Consider the following 12,620-nt stretch of genomic DNA (forward strand, 5'->3'; position numbering starts at 1 on the left):
TGAAAGAGAACAGTATTTAGTGCACGACATAAGAGGATACAGACGATTGACCACTACTCGTACAGCAATCATACTAAAGGTATCCAGACCAACACTGGTAACATAAATGCGTGCATTTCATGGGATAGCAGAATACAGTTGCCAGGGGATATTGGGTTACGCAGCACTGGTCAAACCTTTAGAAGAGCTAACAAAACTGAAATGACCAGAACCATTACCCTGCTCAACTGAGACTGAATAGGGTTTCACTGCAGTAAAGCGTGTACTTTCCAACGCAACTGCACTAGGCTTACAAATTACAACAAATATTTCACCCTATACTCCCATTGAAGAAACAGATTTTCATTAGCAGCTTTTACACAGACACATGGTAAGAAACGCGGTCTACTAGCATGCTAGAGTACAGCACTTGATCCAGTCGCTCCAGGGCTCCCCGTGTGTCTCAGGTCTGCCACTGCACTAGCGGTAAAACAGTGTGAATGTGTAGTTTTGGGAGCTGCACTTGAAGTTGCAGTCCCACATGCTATGGTTGCACTGTTGAAAACAAAGACAACACCTTTTACTTTCTCACTTAATGAAATATCCGGTGTCGCTCCTCAATTCTTCTTATATTATACTGACATGCTGTGCTATTTTGAATCCTGCCCATCTATGAACCATTCTAACAGATGTGGAAGACCTTGATTGTGGAGCCATTACTGATGAACTTGTTAAATCTAGAAAATATCTCCTGGATGGGCCTTTATGTAACCGTGATATTTATTTTGTGATTGATCCTTTAATGACAAAGGTGCATTGGTTGCAGGACACAAGGTTTGTTCTCTCTAAGCCATAAACTGTAATTAAAAGCATTCAATTACCGAACGTGTATTCTGCACAGGTTGAAGAATTCGTAGCTCTACCCGGAACATGCATGTTAGCTAATTAACAGCTACGATATATAACGACTCTAGGTATGATTTTTGAATGCTGCATAATTTTGCCCAGTTATAGGAGGCTTCCCTTCATTATCTGGTTCCCCAATCAAGAATAATATATATGTTTTTATCCTACTTGATTCTATCATGTTACCCAAGCAAATAGCAATAGTGATAGTTGCTGCCCACCACCCCTTCATGATGAAGGTTTTAAAAATGTTTTAGCAAACACTGGTGCTCAACAGGCAGCCATACTCTGTCTCCGACTGAATTCTTTTTGAGATTAATGGGTCTGTCACAGATCCCATAATTACCCTCAGTGCAAGAGCTAGCTGCTATGCAAGATGCAGCCCCATAGTAAGAAAAAGGGTGTGGTCTTCACCTGCGTTTTGATAACCGAGATAGATCCAGTCGCCCAGTCGCACCAAAAGGTATGATTGTACTACTTGGCTTGTATTTATTAAAGGGTCGGCCACTCAGGAATGGGGGGTATGAGTGCCACCCCCAATATGAATTACTACACACTAGACCCTTCTGCAATAGGTGTTAGGTAGATTTTCCTTCTTGAGTGAAATTCTCCTCACTTTGCAAGTCCCCCAGATGTTTTTCTGGACTATTGGATTTTTGGACTGATTCTCCAGAGTGAGTGGGACTCGCATCTTAATATGAAGGCCCAGGTGAATAGTCTTGTCTCATCAGCCTCCTACTTTCTGAAACTTTTCCGTCATCTTCGTCCTTTCATTTCAGAAAAAAATGCTGAAACCTTGGCGAGAGCCATCATTGGCTCCAAATTAGACTATGGATGTAGTCTTCTGGTGGGAACTACTCAGACAGAGATTCATCGCCTTCAGGTAATTCAAAATGGGGCTGTGAGAATAGTTAAGGGTTTGAGTAAAAGAGATCATGTATCAGATGCCAGAAGGAGTCTTCATTGGCTGCCCGTGGGAAAAAGAATTCATTTCAGGCTTCTGCTCATTACCCAAAAATGTATTGTTGGAAAAATGCCTTCATATTTGCAGGAGGCTATAGTCACGAAGGATAAGGGTAGGTCTCTTAGATCCGACTATTCCAACACACTTAGTGTTCCTAGGCATAAGAATAACAAACCAAGGCAGGGATCATTTGTAGTTGCAGCACCCATCGCATGGAATGCCCTTCCCACGGCATTAAGAACGCTGGCCTCAACTGAACTCGGAAAACATTGCTCTTTCTCCAGCATGGGGTCTGGCATGGATTCACATGCTCATGAATATTCCCAGTTGTCAAGCTGGGAATCCTCGGTAAAGAAAAAACCAGTATCAGTTTCGTTTCTGATCTGTCTTTCGTAGTAATAACCAATCACTGGTCTCTGCGTCATACTGACCACAGCCAATGACTGCCCTCTACCTAAGCACCGCCTCTGGCAGCCATCTTCAGATTTTTACCGCACGTTCATGTGTTGGGATCCTCGTGCTATTGCTCTCGAGCGTTAGTGCTATTTTTTCAAAGAAGGTGCCCGCGCGTCCCCCCCGTGGCCAGGAAAGAGCTTCACGTCCCTCAGCTGCTCCTGGAGGTAAAGGCGATGCTCAGGAAGGGCGTCATCGAACTCGTCCCAAAGAGGCTTCGGGGCTCCGGAGTTTACTCGAGATACTTCCTCGTGAAGAAGACGACGGGAGGATGGCGCCCCATCCTAGACCTGCGACGTCTGAACAAGTTCATCAAGGCGCAGAAGTTCCGGATGGTCACCCTCCAGCACGTCCTGGGGCAGATGGAGGAAGGAGACTTCCTGTCGTCGTTGGATTTGGAGGATGCCTACTTCCACATTCCCATCCTAAAGGGGCACCGAAAATTCCTCAGGTTTGTGGTCCAAGGGCGTCACTACCAGTTCAAAGCCCTCCCCTTCGGACTACGGTCGGCACCCAGGGTATTTACCAAGTGCCTTGCACCGGTGGCGGCGCAACTGCGCCGCGAGGGGATCCACGTCTACCCCTACCTGGACGACTGGCTCATCCGAGCCAAGGCGAGGGAGCTCGCCGTGGAGCACACGGCAAGGACCGTCCAACTTCTCACGGACCTGGGATTCTCCGTGAACTACGCCAAGTCCCACCTGGTACCCGCGCAAAACGCACTGTTTCTGGGAGCTAAGCTCGACACAGTGTCCCTTCTGGCCTCCCCGTCGGAGGAAAGGACCAGGTCCATCCTGGGCAAGGTACAGCGGATGTTGGTTTCCGACGCGGCCAAGGTGAGGTCCATCAAGTCCCTCCTCGGAATGATGTCTTCTTGCATCTACCTCATTCCCAATTGCAGGCTCCGGATGCGCCAGTTGCAGGAGTTCCTGGACGCGCGCTGGATCCAAACGACGGGCAGCTTCGAGGAGAGGATCACACTCGACGAGAGTTTCCGCCGAGCGGTCCGGTGGTGGGGCACCCGCGCGCATCTGACGGCGGGCATGGACTTCCAGACCACCAGGAGACAGTGACCACGGATGCCTCCCTGGAAGGGTGGGGAGCGCACACCGAAAATCTGCACGCGAGAGGCCTCTGGCTCCCGACGGAGAAGTCCCTCCATATCAACGTCCTGGAGCTCCGTGCAGTGTTCTGGGCCCTCAGGTCCTTCCTTCCGTCCCTCAAGGGCAAGGTGGTGAGGATCTTCACCGACAACACCACCACCATGTTTTACATCAGGAAACAGGGCGGAACCAGGTCCCCAGCACTGTCCAAGGAGGCGCAGGACCTGTGGCATTGGGCAGTCGCCCAAAGGATGTTTCTGGTGCCGTTTCATCTGGCAGGGATAAAAAACACCATCGCCGACTCACTCAGCAGGGAGCTGCGCTCGTGCCACGAGTGGGAACTACGGCAGGATCTAGTGGATCGCCTCTTCCGACGGTGGGGCACACCCCAGATCGACCTGTTCGCGACGGCGACGAACTCCAAGTGCCGGAGGTTCGCCAGCAGGTTTCCCCAGGTGAGGAGCATGGGCGATGCTTTCTCGTTCCCCTTTGAGGGCCTGTTCCTCTACGCGTTCCCTCCTTTGCCACTGCTAATCCGGCTCGTCAACCAGCTCAAGAGGTCACGGTGCAGGATGATCCTCGTCGCACCTGCGTGGCCGAGGCAGATATGGTTCCCGGACCTTCTGGACTTGTCAGCGTCCCCGCCAATCAAGCTGCCGGTGGACGCGGATCTACTCTCCAGGGAAGGAGGCGCCATCCTCCACCACGACCCGAAATCGCTGAACTTGCAGGCCTGGCTCCTGCAGCGCTAGAGTTAGGAGGATACGACATACCGGCCGACTGCAGAGAGGTTCTTGCAAAGGCCAGGGCGTCCTCGACTCTTAAATGCTACGGACACAAATGGAAGAGGTTCTCTGTCTGGTGCCACGCACAGAAGATTAACCCTCTACGGATTACGGCTCCCCAGGTACTGCCGTACCTGTTGACGCTGGCCAAAGCTGGACTGGCACACGCGTCCATCAAGATTCATCTTGCTGCGATCTCCCGATACACCAGAACCACGGGCCGGACGTCCCTGTGGTCTCATCGTCTGGTGAAAGAGTTCATGAAGGGACTGTTCAGATCGTTCCCGCCGGTGAAGGCGCCGGCGCCGGCCCCGGCGTGGGAGCTCAACGTGGTGCTGACCAAGCTCATGGGACCTCCGTTCGAGCCTCTGCACTCGGCCCCGTTGAAGTTTCTGTCGTGGAAAACAGCGTTTCTTGTGGCCATCACCTCCGCACGACGGGTGGGAGAGATCCAGGCCCTTTCCTGCAAGGCCCCGTACTTGACTTTTCACGACACGAGGGTAGTGCTCAGGATGCACCCCTCCTTCGTGCCCAAGGTACCGTCGGACTTCCATCTCAACGAACCCTTGGTGTTGCCTGTGTTCTTCCCGTCGCCTTCGTCGCCGGCTGAGAGGACTTTGCACTCGCTGTGGCTAGAGCGCTGAAGTTCTACGTGGACCGCACGAAGTGTTTTCGGAAGACGTCACAACGCTTTGTGAACTTTGGACCTGTCAATCAGGGGAAGGCTCTCTCGAAGGCTTCCATTTCCAGATGGCTCTCCGGCTGTATCATGTACTGTCATCGGTTGGCAAACCGACCGCTGCCTGGCCGTCCGAGAGCCCATTCCACCAGAGCGATCGCAGCTACCACGGCGTTCCTTTCTGGTGTGCCCCTGTTGGACATATGCAGGGCTGCTACGTGGAGGTCGACGCACACCTTCACGAAATTCTACTGCGTCGATCGGGATTCCAGGGAGGAGTCCAGGGTCGGCCAAGTAGTGCTGCGCAACCTGTTCGCCTGAGGTGAGCCTGGTGAGGAGGTAAGATGCTTAATGTTGAGTTTGATGTAATGCTTAATGTTGAGCCTTTGCCACCTCCCGTGGTTGTGCATGTGTGTACTGCTAGGTATTCTTTATTCATGAGCATGTGAATCCATGCCAGACCCCATGCTGGAGAAGGAACAAGTTACTTACCTGTAACTGTTGTTCTCCAGCATGGGTCTGGCATGGATTCACATGCGAACCCTCCCGCCTACCCCTCTGCGGCTCTTCACTTGGTCATACTGCCACTTCACGTGCTTCCAAATCTGAAGATGGCTGCCAGAGGCGGTGCTTGGGTAGAGGGCAGTCATTGGCTGTGGTCAGTATGACGCAGAGACCAGTGATTGGTTATTACTACGAAAGACAGATCAGAAACGAAACTGATACTGGTTTTTTCTTTACCGAGGATTCCCAGCCTGACGACGGGGAATATTCATGAGCATGTGAATCCATGCCAGACCCATGCTGGAGAACAACATTTACAGGTAAGTAACTTGTTCCTTGCCTAAACCCCTCTAGGGTCACTAGGTCTAGATAATTACTCTCCTGTATTTTTTTTATGTTTTGTATTTGTTAGTCTGCCCCCATTAGCCTTCGGGTACCGGGTGTGCAATATAAAAAAAAAAAAAATAACCTTTTTCCCCACTAACTCATTCTTTTACTCTGACCATGGGAACCCTTTTTATCTCTGTTAGATACTTTTTAATGGAGTTCTGCTTTCCTCCATATTTTCTGGGATCTGCTTTTTATTATTGCAGCACTCAGCACTTTCTGTGCAGCGTTGCTAGGAGCTCCTTGAGCTTTCCTTTTAATTTTACCTGTGTTAATACATGTTACCCCGGGCAGGGGGACACTCTTTTGTCCCAACTACATTTTATTTATCAAAATCGGTACTCCCCACTTTAAGTGGAGTGCTGAGGGGAAACATTGTATCCTTTTTTCGGCTTTCCAGTAACTGTCAGTTACAGTACTGTTACAAGTTCATCTGACAGGCTGGTGGCAGTGTAGCTTTTTTGCACAACTTGTTGTGGACTTTTGTCGCAGGCTGCCTTCGCAACTGCCGTAACGGACCCTCTTAGACTGAGCCTGGCTGCTCAGCCATTGCTACCAAAACTTTGGGTAGTTCATGCTAAACCTATGGGTGTCCCCCTTTTCATCCAAGGTAGGCTTTCTAAAGTCTTGTCTCAGACAGGACTTTACTAAACCTTCCTAACACTTAGGATTATGTGTTATTGGACAAATATTCAATTTAGACATTTTAGCAACTGTCAGTGTGTTATAGGCATGATGGAAATCTATGATTTTGCTCAATGGAAGCCTGTTTAGTAAAAGCCTGTAAAATAGCTCAGCGGGTTGAGCGCTCGCTGCTGCGATCTGAGCGTGATCTGCAGGTCGCAGGTTCAAATCCCGGCAAGGCCAACTCAGCCTTCCTTCCTTCCGAGGTCGATAAAGGAGTACCAATTTCGGTTGGTTGATATTGTATGTAAATATGTGCTCTGTAAAACGCTTTGGATAAAATTACTGTGTGGAATCCTTTCATTGTAGAAAATATCACACGCTTTATGGGAATTGGTGTGCAGGAAATGTGGAGAAAATACCTCCTCATTTACAGACTTCAGTTTAATTTAAAGGCAATGGTAAGGAAATAAGTCTTTTCACCCGTACTGTTACTTCGTTTTTTACAGAAGGGGACGCGGAAGAACCCAGCTGGCAATGATGCCTCGAGCACTACACCGTCAGACTACGCCAGCTGTAAAGGCAGAGAATGGCACTATGCAGGAGCCGTCTGCAGCCACCTCTCAATCGGCAGAGGAGCCCAAAAAGATGTCCAATGCAGACTTTGCTAGGATGCTCCTGAAGAAGTGATAATACAAACATGCAACATATAGGAAACCTGGAAATGCCCCTTTGGGTGTCGTTCCGGCTGTTCTCCGGCACTATGATGGGAAACCAATTGCATAACAGTGCAAAAGAAGCATGTTGGAAGCTTGGTTTTATCAGAGGGTGGGGCTGTGCAAATACTGTGTAAGGTCCTTCTGAGATTCAGCCAGCAGAAGTATGGTTTTGGGGAATATTGAAATGACTGCATTTGATCCCTCACATTGAGGGTGGAGACTAGATGTTCTTGTTGTACTGCTTTTACGTGATTCATTTCAATATAATGAAAACAGTCATAATCTAATGCTTCAATTGTACAGCTCCATCAATTTAAACATATGAACTGATTGTTTACTTGGCTTCCTAAAACACTTTTGAGGTATTCCGCAGTCCTTTTCTCCAAACCAACTAGTAACCGTAAAACCTTTTATTAGTAAATGAAAAGTTGACATCTGTTAGTACTGTCACCGCAATGGCCTACTTTATTACTGGGGTGGGTGGGGAGAGAAGTTGTGTACAGTATATCAATCAAATGGATGTTCTGAGGACCGATGTCTGTTATTTCCTTTTTATATTGTGCATTTGTAAACATGTTATTGCCCTAGATTTTAAGTTTTCCTGCATCCAAATACTGGAAGCCTTAGATGTGCTTTGTACTCAAGTTATTTGTTTCTATGGACCATTTATTTTGGTTAACTTGTTGAATCCTTTCTTGACAGATAATGGTTGATTTTTGTTCTGTTTTTTTGTTCCAATGTAAAGTGCAGACATGTTTTTTTTAATTAAAAAATGTTCCTCTATACAGGGTGTCTTCCCATTCTGAACGATTTTGCGTTTTCTCTATCAAATCAGAACAGTTTGGTAAAGGGCCGGGATAAAAAAAATTCTCATCTTTATCTAGCAACTTTGAACTGTCACATAATGTATATTGGAAATTACATGGAAGTGCTGAGCTTTCTTTTAGGCAATCCACTGAGATACCACCAAACTGATTTACAGTTACCAGCACTTGCTCCAGCGGAATTACTATCACATTATAAGTGGTGGTAGGTGGTGTTGGTTCCCATTTATTGGCGTCCATACAACTCCATGGGGATTTTGCCGGAATTACCACTGGCAGTAGTTCTGCCAATTTGGCTGGTGTTTGGCGGTAACCAAACCTGTAGTTCGGCGGTGTGGTAATTACCACAGTTTTTGGCCACACAGCCAAACCTGTAATGAGGCAGTCTTGGATACGGTGAATTTAACTGAACTACTGTGACAGTGAGTCTTGGTTTTACTGAGACAGTTGTCAAATTCTAAAGCTTTCCAGCTGCATGGTGTCAAAAATCAAAGGATCTCTTTATCCCCCAAGTATACTCTTCAGCTTGCTTGTTACTCAGTCGGTCGATATAAGGTATGCTTCTAATCTTCAGTGCTACTTTTAGTTTTGGCTATTAGGTGGCGGTAAAGCGCCACATAAATGCTGAAACTATTTAATTGGAGTATAACTCCAGGGAAGATGGGATATGAGGAGGTATACAAAGCTTGTTTTTTTACACAGACACTAACTGTCCATGGCCATACTCATCCATATGGCCAATTCCACCCACTACCTGCCCAAAACACACCCCCCCCAGAATCTCTTTGAGCTAGCTTTATCAAGAATCAAACGTTGTGCTTGAAGTGCCCATCATTGTTATTTCAAAGCAGTCTTCTCAGAGTTAATGGTTTAATTGGATCTGTAAATGCAGTTCTGATGCAATTTAAATGCCTTAACTAAGTGTGCCTTCAACCACTTGTGCCGTTTTCTTGATGGAGAAGGTCAGTAAAAGGGTGTGAGGGCTCCAGTCACCTGAAAGTGGGAAATGGATTTCCTAAGCAGGTGCACAACTAGCGCTTGCTGTATACATATGGTATCTGCAGTGATGGCAACCAGCAAGCAGAACCACTTTAGTCTCCATGTGGCCACTGAACAAGCACTCTGCTGCACTTACAAAGAGACAATTGCTCACAGATTTGGGAACTGCATACCATCAGAGCTTGGAATGCAGACACTTGTCCTTCCAGGCCCATTTTCACTGAGAGAAAATGGAGAACGAGGAATCTCATCCTGGTATTTCTTTAAGTCTGTGTGAATGAAAGCAGAATCACAAGTCTTTGAAGTGAAATAAACATGCGTGGGTGCGTGTAAGCCACGTATCTTTTAAGCTGTGTTTTGGTTTATTATAAACCTTTCACAAACAACAATACAAAACCAATTGTAGAACTGTACACAATGATTAAATCTTATATAAAATTAACAAAACAGATATACATTTTACTTAAATGAAAAGGAATCAACACCCCAAATATTATGCACATAGTTAATGGCCGCAAATTACCATTTAAAATTCATAAACAAAAATCATTCTGTTGTGAAGAGAACGTTTATCATGTACAACGTGTTTGACGAATTTTAAACTATTTAAGTACAAAACAGTGCAACCAATAAATAGATGTTTAAAGTTTCAACATTACATAAGCAGAATCTACATACTCTCTGGGCACCTTCTGCCAGCAACCAATAACCTCCGTGGTTGGATACAAATTGAGTTTAAGGCGCAAGAAAGTGTGCATCCATTTTTAATTTGGCAACTTACTTAGATATTTTCAGTGCTTTTTCGGTGGCCACAATATACGAAAATAATTGATATTTGTAAGATGCGTTCGTAGTTTCAGACCAATCCAAAAGCTGTAACTTCCTCTTAACTATGGTTGGATTCTCGTGCAGATCAGATGTAGATAAACTTAAGGATATCAAAATGATTATACATCCTTAAATCCAGATATTCAGTGTAATAGACGCCTTAGAATGCATGATGTTACTCAAGCCTATGTGCAAGAAATTTGCGGTAGGATCTACAGTATTCCTTAATGACAGTTTCTTCAAGTTAATGATGGCCTGTCTGGAAAGGAGGCCAAGTCCAAATATGAGGGAAGCCGTAGGCATAGCCCTAGTTAAATTCAGTACTCTTCCAAAATATAGATTCTACTTTTAACCAATAAATTATAAGATACTCACCGTAGTGACTAAGGAACTCCTAGTCCATAGTCGCCTTTCCTCCAGACTGTATGGGTGTCCCTCGCTACGGACGGGAGACTGAACCTTCTTCACCAGAAAAAATCACGTGCCACTGGTGCCACTCCTCAGTCCCCTTTGACGTGTCGACAATATTGTCATTGCCTAATGACACCAGTTTTATTAAGGGGGAGGATGGAGGGACGTATGGAGGAAAGTGGACTATGGACTAGGAGTGCGTTAGTCACTAAGGTGAGTAACTTATTATTCCTACGTTCCGTCCCCGTTCCTCCATACTGTATGGGCGATTACAACTGAATGTAGACCCAGGGTGGAGAGGTGACCCGCCTAAGAAAAGAAGTTCCTTAAAACTACCTGACCAAATGGTGCGTCCGACCTGGAGCTGGCATCCAAGCAGTAGTGCTTGCAGAAAGCCGAACGCGTAGCCCATGTAGCCGCCTTACTGATGACCTGCCACAGAACGTACCTCTGGAAAGCCACAGCTGTGGCCTTGGCTCTGATAGCGTGGACATGCATATTTGCAGGGAGTGGTTTGTGCTGCCCCTCATATGCTCCCTTGATGGCCGCCACCATCCATCTTGCTATGGAGGCCTTGGAAGCTTGATAGCCTGGCCTTGACCCAGTGAAGGTGACAGAGCGCTTCCGATTTGCGGAAGCTCTTGGGTCTGTCCAGGTAGAATTTTAGAGCACACCTGACATCCAGACAGTGCAGAACCCTCTGCGCTTCGTCTTTGGGGTCCGCAAAGAAAGTAGGTAGCACCATCTCCTCATTGAGGTGAAACGAGGAGACTACCTTGGTAAGAATGCAAGATGAGTTCTGAAGCTAACAATGCCTGGATTTCACTGACCCGGCATGCAGACGTAAGACTCTCCCACCCCCAAGATGGCTGTTTTAATGGTGACCAGCCTGATGTCTGCGGACGCCATATGCTCAAATGATTCATGCCCCAGGGTGCCCAACACTACATTGAGGTCCCACACAGCGTGTGGCTTCTTGATAGGTGGGTAGAGCCTGGTGAGGCTTGCAAAATGTCTTAACTATCGGGTTGGAGGATGAAAAGACATCCTCCTCAAAGTTCCTGTAGGCTCGGATGGCTGCCAGATAGGTGCGGCAATTGTCTACTTGCATCCTGGAGTGTGCAGAGAAGGACAGCGCGTTGTCCAACATGCAAATCAAGGGATTGACCTTTGATTCTGCCCAGTGACAAAACCTAGTCCACTTGCTCTTGTACTGACTCATAGTAGTGTTGCTTCTTGGCCCCTGTATGATGTCTAGGTTAGCCTGTGACACAGTTGTTTTAAGGTGACCTGTTCAGGAACCACCCTGCGAGGGCTAACCTATGGGGGGTGGGGTGGATGCCCGTGCCTCCCTGCTGTGAGTGAGTGAGCTGTACCCAGCAGAAGGTGCACCAGGGCCTGTTCCGACAGGCTGAGAAGTTCATAAATTGCGAGAACCATGCTCTTGCGGGCCACCATGGAGCTATTGGGATGATACCAAGGTGCCGAGCCTCTCTGATCTTGCAGATTACCCTGTGGACCAGAGGGGTGGGAGGGAAGGCATACACGTTCATGTTGTTCCACTCGATTGGCATCGCGTCCCCCAGCCCTGTCCCTGCCAGGATGCATACTGGGGGCACCACCTGTTGGACCAGGTGGCAGAGAGGTCTACTTGGGGATGACCCATCTGTTGAAGATCCCCTGAAGGACCTGATAGCTCGACTGCCATTTGTAATTGTGCGCACCCAGCCTGCTGAGCCTGTCCGCCTCCAGGTTGGACTCCCCTGGGAGGTGCATACCTCTCAGGTGCATGTTGTTCTGCAGAGCCCACTCCGAAATGTTGACTGGTAAGATGCATAGGGGAGGAGATCTGATGCCACCCTGCTTGTTGATGTAATACATGCTGGTGGAGTTGGCCGCCTGGATGGGGATTGCCTTGCCATTGATCATCGGCAGGAAGGCTTTAAGAGCAAGCCAGGTCACCTCCAGTCCCAGCCCGTTAATATGGCCCTCCTGTTCCTGAAGAGACCAGACTCCATGGACGCTGGGGTTGTCCAGGGTGGCTCCCCAGCCCTCCATGGAAGAGTCAGTGGTGATGGTAACCTACGGTGCTGGTTGCCTGAAGGGCCTGCCTATCCTCAAGTTGCAGGTCCTGGTGGAGAAAGGGAGGAATGTTGACGAGTTCCGCCTGGGATCCCCGCTCCTGACTCCATGAGGTTGCAAAGTGCAGCTGCAATCATCTCATTCTGAGCGTTGTGTATGGCACTGCCAGTAGACATGCTGCCATGATACCCAAGAGGTGCTGGTACCACCATGCCGAGGTCAACACTCTGCTGAGAAAATGACTTGTGACCCTCTTGATGGCTGCAACCTTGTCCTCCGAGGGAAAAATTGTCTCAGAGCTCGTATCCCAGATGAGGCCTATGAAAGTTAGATTCTGAGTGGGCTCCAGCTGTGACTTCTTGAGGTTGATGGT

The 12,620-nt window shown here is 47.8% G+C and overlaps 1 protein-coding gene across 1 annotated transcript in view; it reads left to right on the top strand.

Annotated features, from left to right (window-relative positions):
* Nucleotides 1-7,903, top strand: part of SART3 (spliceosome associated factor 3, U4/U6 recycling protein) — a 559,753-nt gene extending 551,850 nt beyond the window's left edge. Inside the window, exon 19 of the mRNA XM_069619464.1 lies at nt 6,894-7,903. Coding sequence (XP_069475565.1) covers nt 6,894-7,074 — 181 coding nt within the window. The 3' untranslated portion in view covers nt 7,075-7,903. The remainder of the gene's footprint in view (nt 1-6,893) is intronic.
* Nucleotides 7,904-12,620: the final 4,717 nt, after the last annotated feature.

Source organism: Ambystoma mexicanum, chromosome 10, assembly GCF_040938575.1.
Source record: "Ambystoma mexicanum isolate Mex_15411 chromosome 10, UKY_AmexF1_1, whole genome shotgun sequence".
NCBI classification, from domain to species: domain Eukaryota; kingdom Metazoa; phylum Chordata; class Amphibia; order Caudata; family Ambystomatidae; genus Ambystoma; species Ambystoma mexicanum.